We start from the raw sequence: 26,052 nt of genomic DNA on the forward strand, positions 1-26,052 counted from the left end.
GGGAGCATGTGTGTGAGAAAGAGAGGATCGATAATGAGCGTGTCCGTGATTGATTCAGCGAGTTTATTTAATGTTGAAAAAATTGAGCATCGACAAGATCTTCAACAACTGTGAAAGGCAGGAAGGAGGAAGGAAGAACATCGTGGAAAGAGGAGTTTAACATCAGCCAACCGGCCCTTTTACCATCATGGCTGAAGCTGAACAGCAGCAACAACAACCAACAGCGGAACCGCCGAAAGTCAACAAACAGAAGGAAGTGATCGGTGAGTAAATTGCGTTTGCGGGGTTTTTGTGTGGGCCCGGCGTCCATCTTCTCTGCACCGAGCACATGGCCGGTTTTCCGCTGAGTGGGGCCGTGAAAAGCGCTTTTCGCGAATGTCTGACAGTTTTCCACCGCTTTGACTGTAGTTTTCCCGACGCGGTTGTCATTTGTTTGAGAGGAGCCCACTTTGCGCTATTCGGGATGCAGGCCGCCATTGTGAGGACGCGCTTATTATCCTCCGAGTGGAACGAAAGTGGTTAATTGAGGAGGAAAAGGGGCTTTTTGTCAAATTGGGGACCATTCGGGACGCAATTTATTTATAAATGTAGGCGTCACGTGGAAGCGGCCCGGCGTTTTGACTTTTTTGGCGGCGTCACGATTATTTTTAGATAATTCTCACGATTTTCTCGTAACGGAGGTAAAAAACCGAAAGCATTGGCCGGTTCAAGGCTGAGAGCTTGAGAGAATAAAAAATCGCGAAATTGCAACAAAAAATCAAAACCAGTCAAATCAAACCAAGTTTTTGTGTCATTTTATGCCTTATCTAGTTGGCCTGACTACCTTTTCGGGCTTTCCGAATTTCTCTCTTATCCAGTTTTTTGACTTGTCAAAAAAGAAATTATTTTTAAGAAATTACTAGAAATGTTTTTTATCGCTCCTACTAGTTAACGACGTCAAAAAAAGAAAAATCTTGTCTGTAAAATGGTCTGATTAATTGAAAAATTTCCTCTAAAATCATTTTGTTAATTTATGTTTTTTTTCAGCTAGCAAAGTAACAGGGACTGTGAAATGGTTCAATGTGAAGAGCGGTTACGGCTTCATCAACCGAAACGACACCAAGGAGGATGTTTTTGTACACCAAGTGAGTGAAAAATTTGTTTTTCAAATCTTATCACATGTACAAATTAATATGCAGTTAAATTGCTTTGTTGCGATTTTTTCTTATCGGTTCAATTTTGTATGCAAGCATTTGTCAAGGTTTCTTGACAATTTTATTCAAATCACATGATAAGTAAAATTGATTGATTTTGCACGCTCCATAGATCCATCTCTGGTTTTCTAAAGAGATGCTTGAGTCATTGGTGTGCTAAAGTACTGTACCTCCAAAATTTCAATAAAAATGGTGCTGATCAAATGATTGCATTGGACTGGATTTTGGGGAACAGTTTATTATATTAATATTATTGTATTATCTCTTGGGGCTGTGATAATATTTATCACAGCATCCTGCTTATTGTTATTGCTTTTTTGACATTTATCGTTAGATAATAGGTTTTTTAAAATTTTGTTTTTATGTAAACAAAAACAAGTTGGTTTTGACTTGGGTATCAGTTTAGTTTTAATTCTTTTTGATTAAAATTTGTCAGTCTTTTGTGTAAGATTAGTTTTTATGGTTGTAGTAAAATTTATTGCTCGAATTTAATGTGTTTCGTTCGTCGATAAATTAATTATGTTGCCGTAGATTACAAAATTGTATTATTCGAATTGATTAAAAAAAGTTGTGACGTCACGGGAATGCACTGGTACTTTATAACAATATTTGAAGGATATTTTAAAATTAATGATTCATTAATTTTTGTAGGAAGTTCGTTATTGTTATCCTGATATCACATAATTTGACTTGTAAATTGGAACATTTTTTGAAACCTCTTATTTCCCAATTTCTAGCAAAACTCATGAAGAGGGCGCTCAAAAATTGGTGCATCAAATCAGTGATACGTTGATTAGCATTGAGAAAAATTGTAAAGTCTATTTATTGAGTTCACATTTTTGTTAATGTTTTCATATTTCATAGTTAATAAGCCGTATGAATAAAATTGAAGTATGATTATAATGCAAAAGCAAATATTTGAAGTAAAAAGTAAAAACATTTGATTAGTTTGAATAAGCTTTTACTTTGAAGTCAGTGCTTTAGTTTTATTATGTAATGAATTTTCTTACTCTTAGTTGTACAACATCCTCCATCGTTTAGAGTTTGGTATGTTACTTTAAACAGGTGATGCTCGTACTGATTAGTATCAACAATTTTGAAGTAAATTTTTAATGAAAATAGCATTTACTGTATATTATTAACTTTGTTTGGTAAAAAAATGAGTAAAACTTTGATGTTAGAGTAAATACTCGTACAGGGTGCTATTAGTTGTATTAAAAGCTAATAATGAAATTTTTATTCATACATTTTAGAGTATTTTCTCGCAAAAATTTAAGCAAAAGCATTTACTCAATTTTATTCATACGGTCCAACACCTTTTCGTGACATACTTAATAACAAATTTTGTTTTTAAATTTAGTATTAATCTTACAGATTTTTGATAAAAAAAGTAAATTTTATCACAAAATTAAAATTTGTAGATGCAGCAACACTGTGTGTGGTGATCTCGATAATTTATTATTGTTCATTGCTTATTTCCAAGGACATCTGAACCAAGGTTCCAAAAATAAATTCACTTTTATTCTTAATATTCTATTGCTATCAGGATTGTTAGACAACGTTGCCACATATCATTTACATACTTAAAAAATTCATTATAAATTTTAATACACAGGGTGGTACATGGATTTTTTGCTAACTATAATTATCTCTTTATCTGTATAAGCATTTTTTTTACCATATACCATTAAGTTGTTTTATGGTCCCCTGTATTTCTATGCTACAACACTTATCTAATAGTTATTTAACGAATGTTCAATATTTAAAGTGTCCAGATTGGTAATCGCCGATTGACAGACTAATTATTTACAATGCTTTGATGGAATTTAAATTTATTTTCTGTTGTGCTTAAAATTGTGGCCACTATTTGCCATCATAGCATTTATATTTGCAAAAGTGAGCTCAATTTTTGAAAACAAGAGTAGAAAAGGCCAGTTTTTCAGTCATTGAAGAAATGGACTTTTTTCGACAATTATAAATCTCTTGGTAGGTAAAAACTGAGCTTCGTTGTATAAATATAGCGATTTTTTTTTTTAATAAATCAATTGATTTATTAGACTGTTTAAAATTTATATTGAAACAGTTAAGAATTCTATTCATGAACAATTTACTCTATTTTCTTATTTTCATCGTTAAAAACTTCAAACAATTCTTCCTGTAAGTAATAAAGATAGTTCATACGTCTCAGGTTCATAAATCACGAGGTTTTTTTAACTTTGTTGTGTTGCTATTCTTATTTTTAAATTAACCATTCATTAGTTCTAGTTTCGTCATTCGTCTTAAAATAAATTCTGCCTATTCATTATTTTACCATTATTTATTGTTATATTATTAATCATATGTAAAATTGTACGGCCAAATTATTTTCTTGCGAAATTATTTTTTTAATTGAGGAAAAATATTCCTGGTTTAATTAGGAAATAAATGATTGGCGCCCTTGACGCGTTTTGATTTTGTTATTGAAATTTTTCAGTCGGCCATCATCAAGAACAACCCGAAGAAAGCCGTCCGTTCGGTTGGCGACGGTGAAATCGTCGAATTTAGCGTCGTCGTCGGCGAGAAGGGTAACGAGGCCGCCAATGTGACGGGCCCCAACGGCGAACCCGTGCGTGGTTCCCCTTACGCGGCCGATCGTCGTCGAGGCTACCGCCAATGGTACTACACCCGGGGCCGTGGCGGTCCCCGTCCCCGACGCGGTCCACCACGTGAGAGTCAAAGCGAGGGCGAAGGCGGCAAGGACGGCACTGCGTCCGGCGGCGAAGGGGGCGGCAACGGTAACGGACCACCGCGTCGTTACAGGCCGAGGCGCGGGCGCGGCGGCTACGTCGGAGGCGGCTACTACAGGGGACCGTTCCGTGGCCCGCCGCCACAACCAGGTGACCAAGACCAGAACGGTGATGCGCCGAGAGGGCGCGGACCCTCGAGGAGGTTCTTCCGCAGGAACTTCCGCGGCGGAAGAGGGGGCGGCAGACGACCACACTCTCAAGACAGCCAGGGCCAGGCTGGAGAACAGGTTGGTCAGGATGGACCCCGTGGACAACAACGTACCCGCTATCGCAGACGTGGACCTCCACGTCCGCGTGGCGGAAACTCCCAGTCCGAGTCCGGAAATAAGGTATTTATTATTTAGCATTTGGTGTATTAAGTGGAGCGGTGTTAGATTCTATAAGTTGTAGATGCAAATCATTAAACAAAAATAAGACAATTTGTTTGATTGATTTTATTAGAACATTTTTTGTCCCCATTTTAATTTTTAAAATTCATCAAGTTTATTTGCTTTTTTCAAATTCACGTGAAGTAGTTTTAAAAATAGATAGATGCTTGTGTGTAGTCTCTACTTCCTCTTTGCATTTAGTTTTTATTTTCCTATGCACTTCCCTTATATTCTTTCTATCTCTTTCCAGACTTCAGAATCAACTGTACCGGCGAAGACTGAAGTAAGTAGTATATGTTTAGTGTTGCTGCTTTTTAGTTTTTGAGACTCTTGTAGTATTATATGTCTGTTGCATGAGGTGTTGTTTTTAAGTAAAACATATTAAATTAAGTTTTTACGTTTTTTCGGAGTAATGGGCCATATGAATAAAGTTGAAGTACTTAAAGCATGAGTATTAAGTATATGAGTATTACAATAAATATTATAAAAATGCAGATACTTGAAGAAAAAATAAAAGCTTTTGAATAGTAGAGGTTGTTCCATACCAGCTGGCGAACTGACAGTGACATACTCTTAAAAGCACCCACTTGTTTAAGATAATGAAATACCCGTGCGTTCATTCTTTTTTCTTTAAAATTTACATATAGCAGCAACAATTTTGAAGTAAATGTTCAATGAAAAAATGCATTTATTTTGTTTTACTCATTTTATTTTAAGTAAAACCTCGACGTGGAAGCAAATACTCGCCCAAGATGCTTTTACTTGTAATAAAAGCTTATACTTACATTTTTATTCATACATTTTAGAGCATTAATTACTCGCAAAATTGGGAGCAAATGCAATTTATTCATAGGGCCATTGTGTCCGAAACTTTGCTTTAAAAATTTGTGATAATTGTTTTTCTTTTCAGGAGAGTCAGCCCGTGCAGAATACCACCACGGAAAGCACGGCTTAGCGTTGTCGCGCTCAAGTCCACCATTTTTACTATAACCATACTATGTTAACAACTTATTAGCGCGTGAGTTTTTAAGCAGACAAAAGGCATTTCATTACGGTTAATTTGTGTGTACATCATCAAGATTTAATTCCTTCAGAACTGCGTCTTTCCGGGTTTGGCGCCGAAGCTTTCAAGACGGTTGGTCATCTACATTTTTGATACTTTTTATATATATTTCTCAATTGATGTTTATATAAAAAAACTTGAAAAAAATCGATAATTTGTGAAGTGTTTACATGAAAATAACCCGATTGAAAGCGGCGACAAACTGTAATTATTGTTTAATTGATTTATTCAATACGTTTTTGAAATGTCTTAAGACCTTATGTCTTGCTGCGAAATATTTTTCCCTCATAACAAATAACAAAAAATGCTACAAAAATGCAACGTTTGTCTTTACAACCAGCAACATGTCGGCGAACGTTGTACCAAAAAAAATGATTGCAACTTGTCTTTTCCCAGTTGCAAACAAGGGAAAAGAACTTAATAAATTGAAAAATTACAAAAAAAATTCGAAAAATGCATAAATGGAACGGTTTATTTCTCAGGTACTTTCGTAGGGATTTTTTTACATATTTATATTATATCGAATGCATTGTAAAGTTTTATTTATTTCGGTAAATTCGTCGGTATTTTGGGTGCTAGTCATGTAAGTAATTGCTGTAAAAAGAACCTTCACCTCAACGATATTTCTCGAAGTAATTGGTTTGCAGCTTTTTTGTTTATATGATCTTTTTGTATATATTGATTTAACGAGCAGTTGTAAAATGGGAAATAAATACTGTTCTTGATATCTTGCCTTTCATTTACTTTTCCTTTAATTCCACCGGGTGACTAAATTATTTTATGAAAGAATTCTGTTGGTAAAATTTGGACATTGAATTAGACCTCTCATTCAAACTATAAATTACATTAGCTATTATTTTTTTGTGCATAAATAATCTACAACACCCTATTTTGAGCGACAATGCGACGTTGGCGTTTTTATTATATTTTTGAGTCAACCAATAGGTACTTATTTTGCACCTGCTGACTTAATGCAGCTTTAGCAAGACCCCCAGCATATTTGAAGCTTTTAATTTGTGCTTAAATTGACCTTTAACAAAATAGCTTCCTAGAGCTTGGTAAATTTAGGAAATCAAAAAGTGTTTTTTTTCTACGGATGGTTGATGGATTTTCTCTGTTTACTGCAGTCAGCAATTAAAAATGCAACACAACAATTAGTTAAACCGTTAAAGCATATCGATTAAGATAAGCAAAATTGTGGGGAATGTTTCATTTCATGTAGCTTTATTGTTGGTGATTGTTATTAAAAAATTGCAATGAAAATAAACAATTCGTTGTAACCGGAATTCTCATTTTCCCGTCAAAAATTAACCTCAAATTAATATCCCCATAACCTCAAAAACAAACACCGAAATATTTATTTATCCTCTAAACAACATAATTTTTCTTCATCAGATTGTAGGCCATGAAGCACTAATCTCTATAAAAGTAAATAAATTTTTTAGGTTATTAACATGAAAAGAATGACAAATCATGATCACAATTATTACAAAAAAACTTTCAAATGCACAACGGCGATACTGGAGAAGTATTTTTGCAGCACATGTGACTTTGAGACCGACTTGAGAATCCTTTTAAGACAGCATGTAGGGTTATGTGGCCACAAACAACACAAGTTCCTGCTCCTTGAGTGTCATACAAGTGTGAATTTTGCAAATTTAAAACAAATTCCGAGTTTTTGTCCCTGAGACATGACGCTCGCGTGCATTTCAAGCTCGAAAAGACAACAAATGAGACGGAATTACAAAGAGTTGATGAAAATGAACGTTTACTCGGAACCCCTGTCCTTCAAAATATTGCTACAAATCGCCATATACGGTTACCAGCGCTAAAAACGACACTTGCCCCTACAAAGTCAACACACGCAAAAGAGTTTTGCAGAAGGACCCTAAAAATAAAGTTAAAAGCCTTTTATGCAGTCCCAAATTCTGTAAACCGCCACTTAGCTAACGAAACTATAGATAAAGGTGGAGGGAATGTCGTATACAAGGAAAGGTATACCAATTTAGTATTGATGAACAAGGAGCCGGAATAGACATAGAAGAGAGATGTTTGCACTGTCAGAAATAATGAAGATGTTATTGCTATTAATTCAAAACGTAAAAAGTAAACTTTTAAAACTCGCCTTTAAAACGTACAAGACGCAGAAAGGTTGATAGTCAAAACAAAATTAAGGAAACAGCCTTAGAAAATAACGTTGATACACATAAAACTAAGTTTATTTGCTTTATATGTGGTTACACAGACTTTGGTGACTTCCAAGTGCATTTCTTTGAAGAGGGCTGTTCTAAATATAAAAAAGTTGATACCAAATGTAGTGAAAAAAACAGTGAAGGTGATGCTGGGAAAGTTAATACTAACTGTAACTTTACAAAAGCAGATACAAATAGCTGTAATAGCAATCAAAATAGTACTTCAAAAAAAGGGACAAAAACATGGCATATATTAAGTAACGGAGCGCATGAAACAATTCCAGCCGCTGTAATAACTTAGAGACGCAAAAAATTGAAACGTAAACGCCGAAGACGCTTAACGAAAAAAGGAAAAAGTGTACTTAAGGCTGAAAAAATGTATAAAATACATAAACGACTGAGTAATCAATTAATCCAAGAAAAGCATTTTCGATCGTTAAGTTCTAAAAATCAAGACGAAGTGCGACCGAACAGTAGTCACAAAAAAATTAAGGTCATCAGTAATCATTTGCTTTATAGTACCCCCCCAGGGAATGTAATATGTGAAGAAAAAGTAGTTAGCAACGATGGAAAAACACTAAACAATGAAAATCTAAGTGACACCAGAGATATTGTCGGTGATGAAGATTTAGTAGATCTCACTAGTGCGGAACCAAAAATCATCTGATATAAAAATCAGGGTGAAATACAACTGGGCAGCAGTCATAAAAAAATCAAGACGGGTAGTAACCATTTGCTCTATAGTGAATTCTCAAGAGATGTAATATGCGGAAAAACACAAAACATGAATGAAGATCCAAGTGACACCAGAGAGACTGTCGATGTAGATGTAGTGGATCTCACTAGTGATCGTAACCAGAAATCATTTGACATTGAAAATTTAGGTCCTAAACATCAGGAAGAAATGCAATCAGACAACAGTCATAAAAAAGTTCGTATAATCAGTGACTATATGTTCTATAGTCTACCTGAACCCCCAAGAGATATAATATGTGGACAAAGAGTAGTAGAGTAGGCAGCGGTGGTAAAACACTAAACTATGATGAAGATCGAAGTGAGACCAGAAAGACTGTCGACGATGAAGATTTAGTAAATCCCAGTACTGGTTGCAACCAGAAATCATTTGATATTGAATAAGATATAATTAGTGACCAATATTTCGCGGTTAAAATAACAGGTAATCCTAGTGGTACAGGATACACAAGTAAGGATAAAACGGATATTCTTCGAGATATGACTGGACCAGTGATTTTATGTAGAAAAACACTCAACTCTGAATATTTTGTTGTAAAATCTACTCCTGGCACAAATTTACTAAACACTGAAGAGATTAGTAGAAATAATTGGGATGTTAGTTCCGTCATTCCTTCAAACACCTTTACTGCATTATTCGCTAATGGAGCAGCAAATCTAAAAGTTGCACCCAACATACTTGTAACAAACAACGAATCAGTAAATTTTAATCAGTTGGACATTTCTTCAAATATCGTGACAAATTCTAACAAAGATGAAGATTCAGTTCCAAAACGGAATGAACCAACAAGTTTAAATAATTCGGCTGATAATGAAGAAACAGATCTTAGTACCTCCAAAGAGCCACCTTTAACTCAAGAAGTGCTTGGCACCATATCTGATAAAGACATCAAGCTGAAAGACTCTAAACTGTCTGTTGAACAAAAGTATCAGTGTCTACACTGCTTGTACGAATCCTCGGACGTGTGTGCTTTGTTAAAACATATGCGGGAGAATCACGTGATGTCAGACTTGATATTCACACATTGGGAGAAGGGTGCGGATTTTGAGGTGACACCTGAAGATGTTGCCGATTTTATAAAATCGTGTAGGAAGGTAGATTCCCTTTTTAAGTGTGCAAAATGTGATTTCGAAAGTAAAACCCAAGGGCCTACTACCTGGAAAATCATTTTGATCGCCAGATTGAGTACAACATTGGTGGATGGTACACATGTGTGCGTTGTAAACTGAAAACTAAGGATGTTTTTAGTTTGCGAGACCACTTGCGAAATGTTCAAATGGCTAGACGTAGATTTACTTCCAGTCCTGCTATTGAATTTGGAGATATATCTCCTAAAAAGGGTGTGGTGTTGACTCCTAATGAATATATTAAACTCGATACAAAGTTATTCAAATGCAAGCGGTGCAATTTTCAACATAAAAGCATTCGCAGGATGGGGACGGAAATTTCTTAGACGAGAAAGTTACATGTGCACACATATGTGTGCAGATACAATGGCACCAATGCGAACTATGTCCCTTCAAAACCAGGAGGATTTATATTTTGGAAAAACATGTACGTCAAGATCATAGCAGAGGCAATTTTGTTTCAAGTAATTACTTGACCCGACCCCAGATGCTTAGTCATCTAGTGGAAGATAAAAAATATGATAAAATTATTGTTTTTGAAGATGTCACTCATTACCAGGAATCGTGTGTTAAGACTGACAATGACTCGTTTAAATGTACGATTTGTGGGAAAAATATAAAAAATTTAGTCCTGATGCAAAGTCATTATTTTGGTATTTTGGCTTATAGGGGGCAATATTATTGTTGTTTGCGGTGCTCGTTCAAATCTGGTAATATAGAAGATCTTATAAGTCATCTACAGGATGTCATATTTGCTAGAAATAAATTTCACAACACTGCCGAAAATGAAGAGGAGGAAGAGTCCTTGATGATTGATATATGAAGGGAAAGAAGATTTACAAAGGGAATAATTAGTCAAAAACTTTGTATGGTTTTCTGATACATTACAAATTTTATAAAAAAAATGTTGTATTTTTATTAGAAATCATTTTAATCGCTACAGTGAGCTCCGTAGGTAAATAAGGGTAAATTTATGGTGCGGATAAATCTAATCGCGTTAACTCCCATAAATTTGATGCGGAATTTTAAACAAGAGTAAGTCCAAAGTCTGTACAAGATATTTAAATACTTGTATGATGTAAGTACTTAAAACTGACCATGCAGGTGATTACAGTTTCTAATATTTTGGTGAAAATTTTGTACAGTTTTCCGAAAGAGATATTCTAAATCTTTTTTGCTAAAAGCTAGGCAAAAATAATGAATGGTTAGAAACCGATATCTTGTGAAAGCACGTAATTGTACTGACATATTTTTTTTAAGAAAATTAATGTGAAATGTGCAGTTAATTAACAACAAACAGAATTAGATTTTTTCTGTTGTTTATCTAGTACACATGTAACTTGAAATCAACTTTGCTGTTAGAAAGATAGCAATGATGAAAAATTCATCAAACAATCGATATCCAATTCCTTTCATTAAAATGAACAAGAGATCTATTTTTATGAAATCTAGAAAATGCACGTTTATTGTGCTTTCATCTAAAATTACTGGCGCCGATTCGTGCCATTGTATAGATTTTCACCTTCACGTTGCAATAAACAAGAACATAAAACCCACTCATTTTATTATATTACGATTTCAGGTTTTTCCTAGGGAAATAGGAACGCACGACTACATTTTAAATTTAATTAGATAATAATTTGGTCTAAACAGACCAAAAGAATGTCATTTTTTATTTTATGTAGTCAGTTGCTGACAAATTTTCTCAAAATAAGTGCCTTTTTTTCAAACTCAACCCAACAAAAAACGTAATTTTTGATCTTCTATTGTAATTTTTCGTCATGTTCTACCCAACGTAGTATAATTAATATCAATGAATTTTTGGCTGAAAAAAGCGCTCGAAAAAGGCAAAAGTAACGTATTTTTGAGAAGCAGTTAACATAAAAAATGTATAAAAGGTGAGTCTACTAAAAGTATACATATGGTTTTACTTCATCTTAAAAAATTAATGCACTAATTAAGCGTTTGCTGTTAAATAAATTGTATTTTTCTCTATGCCCGAAAATTATTTCAATTCCTAATAATTACAATTAATTAATTACTTAACTACTATAAAGCTGCTGCAAAAATTGTTATTTCTTGTGTCATCCGTTAAAAAAATTGCTAGCCTTAAGAAATTCAAATAAACGTAATTTTGGTGCGAGCAAAATTTTCATAAGAATTTTTTGCTCGAAAACATCGTTGTTCTAGAATAACACTAGAAATCATGAAATTTTGATTATGTAATTAGGTAATATTTTCGAATTTTTTATGTTATTGATAAAAAAAATAATTAAATAATTTTAATTACATATAAGGAAGGGTAGAAAATTTTGAAAAAAATTCGTGCCTTTTTTGCCGCCCCGAGCTACTTGATTTTGGCCGCCTCTGCCAAAGACAACATTTTACCATTTCTTTAGCACGTAAAGAGGACAATAAGTAAGTAAGTAACACAATAATTTAAGAAAGACATCTTTTGATAATTCAGAGAAAAAGGAAAATTTTACAAATAGGCCAATTTTTGTTGATAAGGGGACATTTTTTGTCATTTTTTGGAAATTTGTAGCACTTACCCCCTAGGTAATACAAATCACCGATCAAAATTTTAAATGGTAGGAGTGGTATGACCCTTCTTGTGATACTTGTCTCTAATGAACTGTTAATAAACCGCATAAACTACACAAAAAAAGTTTAGATATAATGGTGTTTTAAAATATTTCAATGTGTCATTTGCATTTTAAGATTATTCGTAATTCGTAATATTGTAATAAGAGTAATATTTTTAACTGGAAGTTACAAAACCGGTACAGTTTTAAACGATAAAATAAAATGCTTCATAGAAAACGCATACGATCATTTTTTATCCTTCTATTAACTTTCATCAAAATTCATTAATTTCCCTGATAATCTCTGATAATATCCCTTCAATAATAAATTTATTTTAATAAAATAGCAAACCCAATTCTAGCACAAGTTCTGCAAAAATACAATATATTTCTGAAAATTAAATTAAAAACCTGAAAAGGCTTTTTTAAATTTATCAAATACTATTTATTTAAGAAGTTTCTATTAAAAAAAAACATAGTCATTTTACATTTTTCTACAATATTACGTTGTCGTTATTTTTTTTCAAAGAATTTTTCTGTTCTGTGCTCCACTGAGGATTTTTCTACCGTTGCTGGTCTTACTTTAAGCAAAATATACATAAAAATACTCAACAACTGAAAATATGTCTAAAAATATACCCAAAACTCTTTAGAAAAACTTCAAAAAAAAATTATCATCAAATTAATGTTTGTCAAAAACTATAGGCACTTTAAAAAAACCTAATTAGTAGGTACATCAAGTACTTAAAAAAATTAAGAATAAATTTTTACGAATTTCATTTAGTTTTCCAGTTAGTTTTTGTAACTTGTTTTAATAACATTTTACAACGGCAATTTTTTTTGGTAAAATATTATGCTCAAAAAATTACATCTAATTCAGTTATATTGCTTTTAAACCATAAGTGCTTTTTTTCATTAAATTGTTGCATTTCAAAATAAGCATTAAAAAAATGTTGTACGTACTTGAAACTGCAAACCTTAATTTGCCTATATCTCAGTCTATATTGACAAAAAATATACGCTGCTTATTAAAATAACTGATTAGCAAAATGCTAGGAGTCCGAACTCTACTTATTATAGTTAACTTATTACTCAAGAAATAAAAAGATACGATGAAATCTAAAAATCTGATAAATACGAGTGGTTAAAAAAATGCATTTTTTCACTTGATGTGAAATTACCCCATTTACCTTTGAGTCTATTTACTTTTTTTATATTCTTTTTTAACCTCTTCTAAAATTTTTACCTCTCCTAAAATTCTGTTATCCTGGGCTATAGTCCAATCAGCCCCTGTGTAAATATGCTACTGCCTTAAATATTTAGGGTAAAATTACCTAACTTTCCTATACTGTTCCATAAAATTTATGTCATTAATTCGTCATAAAAAGTTTGATCATTCTTTTATTTGCATTTAATTATACCAATTATGTAATAAAAAATCAATAGATGAAAGTTGTGACATAAATTAAGAAATACGAAAACGAAATTAATTTAAAAAATGTATGATATTTTGACTGTAACTGCTTTATCGTCCCACAAGGCTTAATTTCACTTAACACTTTTATTGATTTTCAAAAACTCACATTTCTTTCAACAATTAATTCCACTGGCTCCCAGCAACCCAACCTGTCTCTGAGAGAAGGAAGAATAATTTCAGATTAACAAATCAGACACTCGTAATCCAAATTTATGCAAAAATTGTTCAACCACAAACGAGCCATTATTTTGTAAACACTTGATTGACTGATTTTCAGAAACTGCCTCTCACAGGACGAAAATTGTTTAAAGTTTCAAGCCGTGTAATTAAAAATTTTGCATTAATTGTCCTTTCTGGAGGCCAATTTCCAGTAACTTTATCTCCTGCGTGCGTTATCACCGGCAAAGAGACGATGCGTAGGCGCAGAATACTCTCCTCACCACCTGTAGCAGGAAGGCCGGCGCGTCTCAACGCCAGTCGACGCGCGAACTCTGCTGTTAACGCGCCTTTGAAACCGTCGTGACGCCGCCGTCGTCGCCGCCGTCGTCGTGCACCTGTGAAAACTCCTTCGCAATGGACCACGCGCGCACCAGCGGCTGAATCAGCCTAAGGTCAGTCGAGAAAGTCCACTTTTCAACTTCTTTGTGACGACTATTAATAACTTTATTGTCCGGACGTGCATTGTTTGCAAGTGGGGCCATTATGTAAATAAAAACTGTTACTAAAGTCTTAATGTGGCCAATTTCGATGAATTCATTAGCGTCGACGGTTCGCGAAATTAACACACTTTTGAATCAATATTTGATAAAGTTATATCCTACTGATTCGCGCTAACGCGTACTTGAAACTAATATTGTGTTACTTGTTCCCGTCCGATTTATTGCTATTGACAATAAGCCGCGTTAAATCATTTATTTCGGTTAGTTATTTGTGCTTATTTTTTTCTTTATGGGCCGTCGTTGTGCGAAAATATTGTCTCTCGGGGAAGAATGGATTAGGGGACGGGGTCACACGATGCGGTGATTAATAATAATTAAAAAAAATATTTGTATACGAGTTTCATTTTTATATGGATTTAAGGGTTGCGCTGGGGGTTTGGAAGGATGAACTAATTAGATTTGTAGAGTTTAAATGCGGAACATTTAATTAATTAACTCCATTTTTATTTTTGGGATTTCTAGATGGAAGGATTAAATCCAATTTTCTAGTTTTCTGATCAAGGATTTAAACAGAAACGCGAACACGAGAAGTTTAAATTAAATAAACTGCATAGTTGCAGTTATTTAATTCATCAAAGTTTCCATAAATTGACTTTAGACCAAAAAAACTAACCTCGGTTTTAACCTCATGTAAAAAATAGACCAGCTGTGGGTAATTATTTTTCAAAACGGGCCAAAATTTTGTATGTCACACAGGTGTACATAAATTAGTAGCCAACTCTTATCTTTATGTAAACGAAAAAATATTTAATCTAAATTTATTGCCGGAACCACATTTAAATGATTTGCTATTTACTTATGAGATTTGTGGTCAATAATTTTCGGAAGGAGTTTTATGAGTTTGCTTAAGTGAAACCAAATATTAAAAAATTTATAGTTTAATGAATGGGAAAAAGATTACATTAAATTAAGTAATTGGAAAAACTTTTATTTAAGTTGAATTTTTCTAAAAAAAATTAAAAATGAAAGTGAAATATGTGAAAACAGTCATTTTTAGAATTCATTTCTGTACCTGAAAACGACAACAGCCTAAGTCCATTGTCCAAAAAATAAATAATAGTTAAAAGTGAACACTTTCTATTTGAAACAAAGCATAAGATCTTGAAAACGGCGTTATTTAAAAAACTACAGATGTTGAAATTTTATTAGTCCAGCGTAATGTTAGTAAGTCCAAATTATTTATAAAACATAGTGACCATGTATGTCGGAAAATAATTATAATTTTTTAATTTTTTCACATGTAATGACTGAGCTAATTTTATTTGAAATTGCAAAATTCCCTCTTTTAATTTACTGCAATTAGAAGAGTTTTTGGACTTTCGTAGCATTTATTTGAATGTAATCATTTTGTGTTGCAAGAAAAAAATCATAAGATGGAAGGCAATTTAAATTATCAGAAGTTGTTTGGTTTCATTTAAGGAAAGCAGAGACAGGACAATGTGTTCAAAAATGGTCGTTCATCACCTGGTCACCTGTGAAATTCTAAAGTAATGTAATTTTGACAGATCCGTCAAAATAATGTAAAAAGGCTTCGAATCTAACGAATCTAAAATAAGAGAATACACAACAACAAAAATCACGGAAATATTAAACACAAATCAAAACAAACCCTACATTTGAAACAACTTTGCCTTAAAATGCAAAAAAAATGAGTAAAAAGTTAATTCAATGATTTGACAGAGATGACAGTACTGAAACTACAATAATCATTTGAACAAAGCGGCACATTGAATTTAAATTCCATAGTCGACTTGATGAACAACCATTTTTGAACACACTGTATTATAATTTGTAAAACAAATTTCACAGAAAATTTTAAATGTGTCAATTTAAGAAGAAATAAACCAATAAAGAAGCCTTTGAGTTTGCTTCAATCACTCCGCAAAGTTAAAAAGGAACGCATATTTACCAGTAAAGCAAAATACGACAACTTGATGAATTGATGATACAGCTTAAAGGATACCAGAGAAACATCTGGACTATTACAGAAATCTTTCTTATGTTCAAAATGCTGAAGATTTTCCTAAAATTAACCTTTTTAGGAACATAATAAACATATTTAAATTGTTTAAAAAAATTCATTACAATTTCGATGCATTAAACATTAATTTTAACATTTTAAGCCTTCGTTTTAATATGTGAAGCCTAGATTATAAACACTATTTTATAACACGTTTCCCATAGCAACGTGTTTTCACTATTTTAAAACACTCTTCCCATAGCAACGTGTTTTAAATTACAATGTTCCAGCAAAAAAATTTGAATAACACTTCTCGGGTGTCTAGATATGCAACTCGCATACGCTCGTTGCATAACGACAGCCCTCGAACTTTAAGCTTGTGTTTTCGCTTGCGTATTATTAATAACACTATATTAGGTTTAGGACATTAAAATATTAAGTCCTTTTAGAATCGCTTTACAGAAAGCGAAATTAAAATTTAATTCAGAATTAAACTAATTCGACATTAAGTTGCCATTTAAAATGCATTACAAATAATGTCAAGTTAATCACGAATTAAAATTTAATTGCAATTAAAATGTTCAATAAATCGGCCCTTAATGCCTTTTATTAATTATAAATCGATTATAAATATTTCTTTATTAACCTGCCAGATCCACTTCAAAAAATTTTATAACAAAATAATCGCTCATAAATGTGACATTGGTTACTAAATGAGAATTTTCCTTTTTAATTAGTCTTGATTTTGGACTGTTTTCGTTCTCAGGTACAGATTTATTGAGAGCTAATTCATTTTATAGTAGATTGTGTCAACTTTTAGGAGTAAAAGTGATAGTTTACGTAGCAAAGTTCAATGTTTATAGTAAATTGGTTCAAAACGAGAGATATCTTTAAAAACAATGCTATTTGTTTTTGCTTCATTACCAAGAGTACCTATACCAAGAAGTTATAAACTCTCACTTTGTTATTCGATTTTGTGTGAGATTCAAAATTCGCAAATTGGTAAAAGTAAAAACACTTAGGCATAAAAACAGAACTTTTGCTCTATTATAGCTGTAAAGTTAAACTTTTACCTGTGACATTCAGTCAGTACGGATGAAAGCAACTCGTTATTAATTACCACACCGTCCGTAATTTTATTTATGAAAAAATTATTTGTCATTAGTCATATAATGTTACCGAAAATTTAAAAAATTGGTCTTTGTTTTCAAGTGTTGTTGAACTAATAAATTATAAATAAGAAAAATGTATATCAGCTTCTGCATCGATCGGTGTGCTCTTTTTATATTTTTGTTCCCAAAATATATTTATTATTTTTGAAATTTAGTACAGTTAATAAATAAACATTGTTCTTTGCTTGCGCAGGGAATCGCCTTCTTAACGCTAAAAATATCGACACTTAAATTTTGAGTATTAATTTGTAATTTATTTCGTATACATGGGAAATCCTGTATTACTCAAATGTTGAATTTTAGCCACCTTGGCTGTTTCGGATTATATTGCTTTTTTCATTGCACTTAGAACGATCAAATATGAAGTTCTATTGGATTTTCTCATTTCACGTTTCAATTAACTCTAAGAGAACTTTATTAGAGCGATGGAGAGAAAATGTGAACATGAAGTATTCGTTTTTTGATTTCATTTTTTCCACTACGGCTCCATATAATTTTTTGAACGCTGTTTGAACACAAGACGGAAATTACTGTTTTCACCTTTTTCATCAATCAATCATTTAGCGCTGCCTTCACGACAGCTGAAGTTTTTGATACATCCATTTACACCGACACAACAATAATGATTGAATTATGAGTTCCTAAAGACACATTATTGATTCAATAAACACAAATCATCGTTAGTTAAATTTGAAGTTTCCTGTTTTCATTCCATTCACACGATTAAGCGACAAGCGGCTATTAAAAATTAATACATTTTCCTTAATAAATTGCACCATGAAAATTAAATAGGGCCGGTGTAGAGTTATTATTCAACTCTTGTTTCCTAATGAAGAGGCAACGGCAAAAAGTGAACCCTAATTATACATTCTTTTAGCGAAATGGACATTTCAAACATCACTGAAACAAGGGTGATTTTTTACAAATGTTTTTGTTCGATATTCAAATGCTTTAGGGGCGCTCAACTTTTCAAAGAAATGTCGCTTTTAGGTTGAATACTTTTTAGAGTGCGTTAAAAGGGGAGACACCTGACTCCAAATATTACATTGGCAAAAATAAGTGTTCGATAAAGTTTTACGGAAACAATAGTTGTTTGCGCTCCATATTAGCAGGAATTTCAAGCTGGCGTGTGTTTGTGGCGGATTCGTAATGTTATTTGCATCTTGAGCGAAACTCAGGTAATTTGTGTGATTATGTAACGACAATCAGATTTGTAAATCCGGATAAGCGCAGTAAGGGATGTTAATGCATTCGATAAATATTATTCATCAAAGGCGGCTGTAATCAACATTAAATATGCTCTTTACAAAACTGCAACGACATGGCGTTTAATTCATAAACAAATTTCCCTAAGTGGCATTTTATTTTTTAATAATATTCTGTGGTTTCTGTAACGAAGGTAAATTCTTAATTGATACTTTTTTACCAAGTCTAATAAAGGTATTACAAGTGACAAATTTTAAGCTTTATTGCGGCAAACTTTGAATGCATTAGCTTTTATGTATAAAGTTTTATCATAGTTTCGGTACTTGCTAGAAACAACTGTGAATAATAAATTTCGAATTTCTGGCCTAAAGAACAAAGCACACATAAAAAAATGTGTGATCGGTTTTTAATAATAATAATAATAGTAATAATAGAAGTGAAAGTAATACAAATATTAATAATCATTACAATTTTTATAAAAATAATAATAATATTAGTAAAAACAATAATTGTTATTATTATAATATATTGTTTTTAAAACTAGAAGCATAATTTTTCTGAGCAAGAATAAAGCTTATATGAGTGTTATATGAACGTTTTTACATTTCTATGAAAATGCGCATTTATAATCTGGGTTCTCAGTCAAAATAAGTTATTTTCTAGATTTTATGCAAGAAATTGTCTAATGTTAAGCACTTTCGGCTAAGCTGGTATATAAACATTCACTATATAAGAAAGTTATAATCGGTATTTAATAATAATAATAGTAATATTAATAGAAATAATAATATCGATAATAATAGTAATAATAATAATAATAAATAACAATAAAATTTTCATTTAGTTTTAGAAAAGTTTTGTTGTTTAAAGCTAAGAATCGTTTGTACATTGATAATTACAGTCTATAAACAATTTACATGTTTTTAAGCAAAAATTGTCCAAGATTAACCACTCAATAAATTTAGTGTATTGTCAGTTTTTTATATCACAAGACATTTTCTTTTATAGCACATTTGTTTAAATTCTTAATTATTTTCACACATATATCTCGCTCATGGTTAGTCCTACAAGAAAAATGCAAATAACTCTTTTGTAGAAAATTTTATCAGCTTTAATTTTGGTGAATAGACAAAAATTGATAGGAGTATCAGTTTTCGAAATATAAGCAAAAAACCATAAAAAACTGCTTTAACCTCCTCCCCCTCTTCGAGCTCGCCCTCCAACCTCGGAAACTTTTGATATACGGCTACCCAAGTGTAAAGAAATGTTTAAAAAAAACTCCAACTTTCTGTAAAATTTTTCGACCGATTAGTCCAATTTGACTGGGGTAATAATAATAGTAATAACAATAACAATAATAATAATAATACTAATAGTACTAAATTTGCTTATAAGCAAGTGCTTAATTTTTCTAAGCTACAATATTAAGAAATAGAGAAAATTTTCTCTTAAAAATAATTTCGGTAGAATATATAAAAATCAAAATATTTTAATTAATTATTATTAATTAATTAATCTAATTAATAATGTTTAAATTAATAGGATTAAACCGATTGAGTGAGGTTGGTAAATAAAAATAAAGATTTTTGATAAAATTATATTAGAAGATTTAATTAAGGTTACAGTTTTTTTTTTTGCTTATATCTCGAAAACAGTTACTTCTATCAATTTTTATCTTTCTACCAAAATTAAAGCCGATAAAATTTCCTACAAAATAGTTATTTGCATTTTTCTTGTAGGACTAACCATAAGCGAATTATAGAGTTTAAAAAAAAGAGTTTTAAAAAAAATTATTTATTTTTATCTAGGTGGGATTTTTTTGATAGTTTAGAGAAGAAAAAAAATGTTTTAGGCTCGCAGAGGCAATTATTGAAGTTTTGAGACTTTTAGAATCGAGAAAGGAACTGAAAACAGTGCGAAAATTAAGGTAGCAACAGGTGATTTTTAAAGATTCCTTCCGCGAGTGACGAAGTTGCTGCCACTTCAAAAAATCACTTTTAGATTCACTGTTGGAGCCTTTGAGTTATATTTAAATGAAGAGCTTTCAAGGTCTGAAAATCCCTTATCACTCTAATTAATTTGATTGAGACAAAGTAAATCTCGTCGAACCGTTCCAATTCCGCTGATATTTACATCACAATATGATTTACGATGTCATTATAAGGCTCAGTAGTGAAACTTATTGTAAATCATTTTTGCAGTGCTCGTGGTTATCGTATTCAAACACCTGCAAGGAGTCTGGGCCGTATCTAAAGAAAATAAATCGATCGGATTAATGATCACTAGTATAAATAGAAAAAAATATACAGCGGATTGTTGACATTTCCGCTACTAGTTTTCCATTGCTTGCTACTTGGGTGTTAATTTTATTTTAGCACCGTCATAAAATAATGCGTGAACAATGTTTTATTTGCTTATTATATAACCGTAATTTGCTAATTTCAACTTTGCGGTAATGAATGTGAACCACAGAGATTGTGATTTATTTTGGATTACTAATGGGAATAATTCTATTTTGTGTTCGCACTCAATTATTTGTGCTAAACAATGCAAGTTTGCTGGGATAACTGGCTTGTTTGGAACGCCAATGTTATTGTTGCAGACATAATAAATTTAATAAGGTTAACTTATTAGCAAAATATTTTTTCAAGGAAAGTAAACAACAAAAAAGGCAGTAAATCTCGAACTACGCTTAAATTATTTTTTCTATAGCAGATGTAAAACTTTTTCTTTAACAATTTTTTTAGTAGTTAAAATAACACTTTAATCGTAAGGGTCGGTATGTTTTAAATTTATTTTATTCATTCAAATTTACAAATTCCAAGGTTAACAACAACTTTTTTCTCTTAACTTGAGGTCCTGCTATAGAAAGAATAAACAAAGATGAAGATGATGAAGAAAATAGACTTACTTCCGAAATGATTCATATCCAAAAAAAAAATAGATAATAAACTTAATAAAATTAACAAATTCCTTATGAAAAAGTAATAATATTAGAAAATTATGAACATCATATTTTTATGTCTTGTTTTTTAATAGTATTATGACTAAGATATTAATAATAACTTTTTTAATATTAATTATATCTATTTACTGTTTCAAAAGTATAAAAATGCCAACGTCGCATTTTACCGAATTATTTTTTTAAATAAGATTGATAAAATTGTAAAATAGTTATTAATGATTAGAGCTCTCATTGGAAGTATAAATTACATTAGGTATTAATTTTTTGAAATGCATAAGTACTTTATAACAGATAATTTTGAGAAAAAATGCAACGTTGGCGTTTTTATAGTTTTGAATAATTCTATATAACATCAGTGTTTTGTTTATTTAATAATAATTGCAAATAAAGTATCAATTTGTGTTATTTTAGGCATTATTCTGAAATTTATTGTTAAAAATGTAGGGGAGACCGGGGACAGTTGGCGCATTAAAAAATATATTTTATATCAAGTCCGTTAACCGTTAATTTAAAACAAATTATATATAGAACTATTTAGTACTCATTTATCTTTCAATATAGACATGCTCATTATGTAATTTTATACCAAATTCTGTATAATTCTCGTGTAAAACCAAAACTTTAATAGGCCAATTTACCCCCTAGTAAGAGGTAAGTTGGCGAATATAACGGGGTAATAATATAACAATAAAAAATAATACTTTTTATTGTTAAAAAACGCACCAAGGCCTTCTTTAATCATTCAATCGTTAAGGAAGGTCGAAATACTCGAAATAGTCGTATGCGTTTACAGTGAATGCGCATGCGTGCTTTGAAATGGGAGTAGCTCGGCCTACTACGACACGCGATCAAAAATTGTTTTTTGGCCTTAATAGTGAAAATCTATTAAAATAAAAAAATAAGAATAGCCTATTTTTTATGAATTTTCCAACATTGCAGTTAAAAAAATGCGGGATAGGCCTCTTAGGCTTGTATGCAACCAATTCTTTATATTTTATGAATCGTGATGACTCCTATAACTTGGTTCCAAAGGCGCCAACTTACCCGTACGCCAACTATCCCAGGTCTCCCCTAATAGTTCAAATTCTTGGAATTTTATTACAAAACTAAGTAAAATAATATTTTCACAAGTTTAGATCAATATTTTTTCAATTTTTCATTTGCTCATTTTGCATAAAGGTAATAGCAGGTAATCCACGCATCCCTACTTATTTTTTTTAATACCTCTTTAGTTGGTGTCAAGACGCAATGGGGTGTGCATGTGTTGTTGTCATTAAGTTATTGTAAGCCTCAGTTTTGTTAACATTTTAAATTAATTCAAAATATATTCAGATTAATTCACTTTTTAAATGTTTTCTTCCAAGAATTTGAATGAGTAAAAGGTTAGTAATTAATTGTGGTTATATTGTATTTTTAATATGTATGTTTTTTAGCCTGGTGATGTTTTATATGAACGAAACGTTGCAATTCGTTTTTTTTATTTAAAACCTTTTAAGAAAGTTAATAACGATTATTTACTCGTGAAATATCTTTTCATTCGTAGATAATGTCTATCCTCTTGTATAATAAATAATTTTTAATAATTTTTCAAGAAGTAACTAAAAGATTAGATTTGTGAAAGATTTTATTCCAGTGGCTATTCTTGTAAATATCATTTTGCCTTAATTTAATGAGAAAAGGTCGATCTCTGAAAGCATTTAAATTAATTAAATGACTACACGGCCACCATTACATCAAATGGACTTTTCAATTTGAATAAATATCTTGCAAACAGATTGTTTTTTTTTTCTCCTAATCTTAGAGGTATTTGAAAAATGTAGTAAATTCTAGCATACAATAAAAAAAAGCTAGTATTCACACCAAATAATAACCTTGATATTAGCATTAAACAAACTAAAGTGACAAATCTCTGGAGAAAATTCAATCGCTGAAACAAAGGTGTACAGAAGTTAATTTCTGAATAGAAAAACTAAAAATAGGAGTGAAAAGTTGGAACCACATTAAAAAAAATTCGCATCCAAATTAATTGGTTTGACTTGAGAATATTTATCTTTGTGGTCGTGAAGTTATGTTAATGATAAATTAATGAAAGGTATAATAAGCTTGAATAATAAAGCAATGTCAAACATCTCGTGTTAGTTTGTATCTTTGATGTATCTAGTTAAATTTTAGTTCGAGGCAATTTGCATTTAAATATGAGATATTGCCAGCGATATTTTACCATGCTTTGGCTTCGGGCCCTGAAACTAGTTTCCAGCGAAAAATTTTGCACACATTTTGTGGAAATTCCGGTGGCAGTTAATATTCTTGCAGTAATCAGTGATAAGATACAGTTTATCTTGATAAATAATTTTTCGAAAGCCAGACAATGGTTGTATTCATGCAAACAACTTGGTTGCTTTTCAATTTATCTTCATAAATTTAGCATTTATGTAATAAATGTCGCGTATGTTGAATAACATTACAAATGACAAAGTGATGGATTATTTTGTGAAATTTAATTTGATCGGCTTGTGAGTGCCATCAGATGTAAATTTTATTAACTCCTGGCGCATTTGCGTTTCAACCGGTGTCCAAATTTTCTGACTTACTTTTATCTTTATGCTATTTACATACCGCAACCACGGCAATCCTTTTATCTAAAACTTCGTGTTTATTAAACATTTTCATTTAAATATACTTCCAAGGACACCGACTGGTACCCACTTCCGCATGTCTCCCAAAAAGTCGGTTTTTCCGGCCTTGATCTAAATAAAAACCGAAGTAGTGACCTAAAATTAGTAACGTGCCACCCTTTTTCCGTGCTCCCTCACCCCCAATTTAATTTTAATAATCTATAACGTGCTCCATCGATCGAAATTTTGGTGAGTTTGATACGCAGTTCGTGAATGTTGAATCCGAGCTATAAATACTTGATGTTCTCGCAGTCATTACAAATTTTTTAATGCGAGTTTTGAAAACTTGTGTTCTTCGGTCTGAACCACATCAAAAATTGACGAGAGCACGGAAGCAACTTGGGAAATAAACACTCCACTGATCGGTTTAACACACACAAAGACACATTAAAGCCCAATAAATCACTCGCTTTGGACTCATTATCGCGTAATTTATCCTGTCCACAATTTTGGTTTGTAATGAATATTTTCGAACGTATCAAGGAACAAAGCTGTGCTTTTTTGCCACAAATCGGAGCTAAACAGCTCGTTTCGCGATGCATTTATTTGTTTGTGGTGGTTTTAATTGCACGCTTTGTTAGTGTTGACTTGCTGAATGTGCAATTTTTGCAATTCTGCTGGATATTGAAGGAAACAGATTTTTGTGGAGAGAGGGTGAGGAGTGTTTTAAATCAGCATTTTGTTATTGACATGTGTGTAATTTGCGTCGCTTGCAGGAACATGCGTATTTACGTAAATATTTCAATTTTATCAATTATGGGATTTTAAAATATTTGTTGGCTTCACAGTTCATTTAGTTCATCTAACAGAAGACGTAGGAAAATTTGAAGTCGTTAATTCTAATAAAATTGTTGGTTTGTTCTATTCACACAAATCCGTCGATGAGCAAATAAAGAAGCAGCTGCTTTTATTAATTGTGTGTTACTGTGTTAATTATCTCGAACTTTATCTCAGATACATTTTAAGTAAATATTTAAAAGGGAACACCTACACATTACACAAGTTTATATTTGATTGTGTAATTACTATAGTTCGTGTCATAAAAACGATTTCAGTTGTTCATATTTCCGTATTTTATTCGTTTTTGGTCAATTTGTCTTTTCTAAGCTTCCGTTTTTGTAATTTGCTTTCCGAATTGTTATGAGTGTCATAACTATAGGCCTGGCTACATTTTCAGAAATTGAATGGTGCGGAAAGTTATTTTATATTCCTTCTTCTCGACGGTATCCTCAATTTACTTTGAGAACGCAGTTTTTGTTGCCATTCACATTTATTATTTATATTTTCTTTTAGTTAATTGAATAGGGTAAAAGTTAAAACCGTAATGAAAAGGATTGGTTACAGTTTAAGCAAGTTTTTTTTTTGGTTTTGATGTTGCTCTCGTGACGAAGTAACGAAGCTTTAGCTTGTTTCAATTTTGTTTCGTTTTATTTTGTATACGTATGATTAAACTACCAGTTTAATGCATAAAGTACGTGTAGACACAGTGTTTTATAGATCTTAGAGACGGAGTTTTCAGTGTACGGTTAATTATGTTTCTTATGAAAATATTTAACGAGCTGCTATGTACAGTTAATGTTTTCTTTTTTATCGTTTCTGCGTTGTTCTAAAATGTGAGCTGGAGGCACATATTCGTTTATGAAATGCTTTCATTTCCTCAATTTAAAGAACTCACCAAACATAATTCTAAATATTTTAATGAATAATGAATTTGCGAAAATAGTTATTAACTTATTAATAAACACGAGAGCGAAAACACAAGCTTTAAGTTCGAGGGCTGTCATTATGCAACGAGCGTATGCGAGTTGCA

The 26,052-nt window shown here is 31.8% G+C and overlaps 2 protein-coding genes and 1 non-coding gene across 5 annotated transcripts in view; all 3 read left to right on the forward strand.

The window, feature by feature from the left end:
• The first annotated feature begins 74 nt into the window (after nucleotides 1–74).
• On the forward strand, nucleotides 75–6,137 carry yps (ypsilon schachtel). Of its 2 annotated transcripts, XM_961501.5 has the most exons (5): nucleotides 75–263; nucleotides 1,027–1,124; nucleotides 3,667–4,308; nucleotides 4,598–4,630; nucleotides 5,258–6,137. In XM_961501.5, the coding sequence occupies exons 1-5, from the start codon at nucleotides 188–190 to the stop codon at nucleotides 5,300–5,302; spliced, it is 894 nt and encodes a 297-aa protein (XP_966594.1). In that variant the 5' UTR covers nucleotides 75–187; the 3' UTR covers nucleotides 5,303–6,137. The 2 variants fall into 2 exon arrangements, with proteins under 2 accessions (XP_966594.1, XP_975913.1); XM_970820.5 differs by lacking the exon at nucleotides 4,598–4,630.
• Nucleotides 1,292–1,428, forward strand: LOC135266423 (small nucleolar RNA SNORA53). Its single transcript, XR_010334484.1, has one exon. It is a non-coding gene; the product is annotated as a small nucleolar RNA SNORA53 (small nucleolar RNA).
• Nucleotides 6,138–13,996: 7,859 nt separating the features above from the next.
• Nucleotides 13,997–26,052, forward strand: part of LOC659486 (uncharacterized protein) — a 169,227-nt gene continuing 157,171 nt past the window's right edge. For both annotated transcript variants that reach the window (XM_015979961.2, XM_064357139.1), the window contains exon 1: nucleotides 13,997–14,156. The gene's annotated coding sequence lies outside the window, so the exon portion shown is untranslated. The remainder of the gene's footprint in view (nucleotides 14,157–26,052) is intronic.

Source organism: Tribolium castaneum, chromosome 5 (assembly GCF_031307605.1).
Source record: "Tribolium castaneum strain GA2 chromosome 5, icTriCast1.1, whole genome shotgun sequence".
Taxonomy (NCBI): Eukaryota; Metazoa; Arthropoda; class Insecta; order Coleoptera; family Tenebrionidae; genus Tribolium; species Tribolium castaneum.

What these genes read in the sequence shown, in the direction of transcription:
- yps (XM_961501.5), top strand. Translation starts at nt 188, where the DNA reads ATGGCTGAAGCTGAACAGCAGCAACAACAACCAACAGCGGAACCGCCG. An exon ending in AGTCCGAGTCCGGAAATAAG is followed by an intron (nt 4,309 to 4,597) that starts GTATTTATTATT and finishes ATCTCTTTCCAG; the next exon opens with ACTTCAGAATCAACTGTACC. An exon ending in CTGTACCGGCGAAGACTGAA is followed by an intron (nt 4,631 to 5,257) that starts GTAAGTAGTATA and finishes TTTTCTTTTCAG; the next exon opens with GAGAGTCAGCCCGTGCAGAA.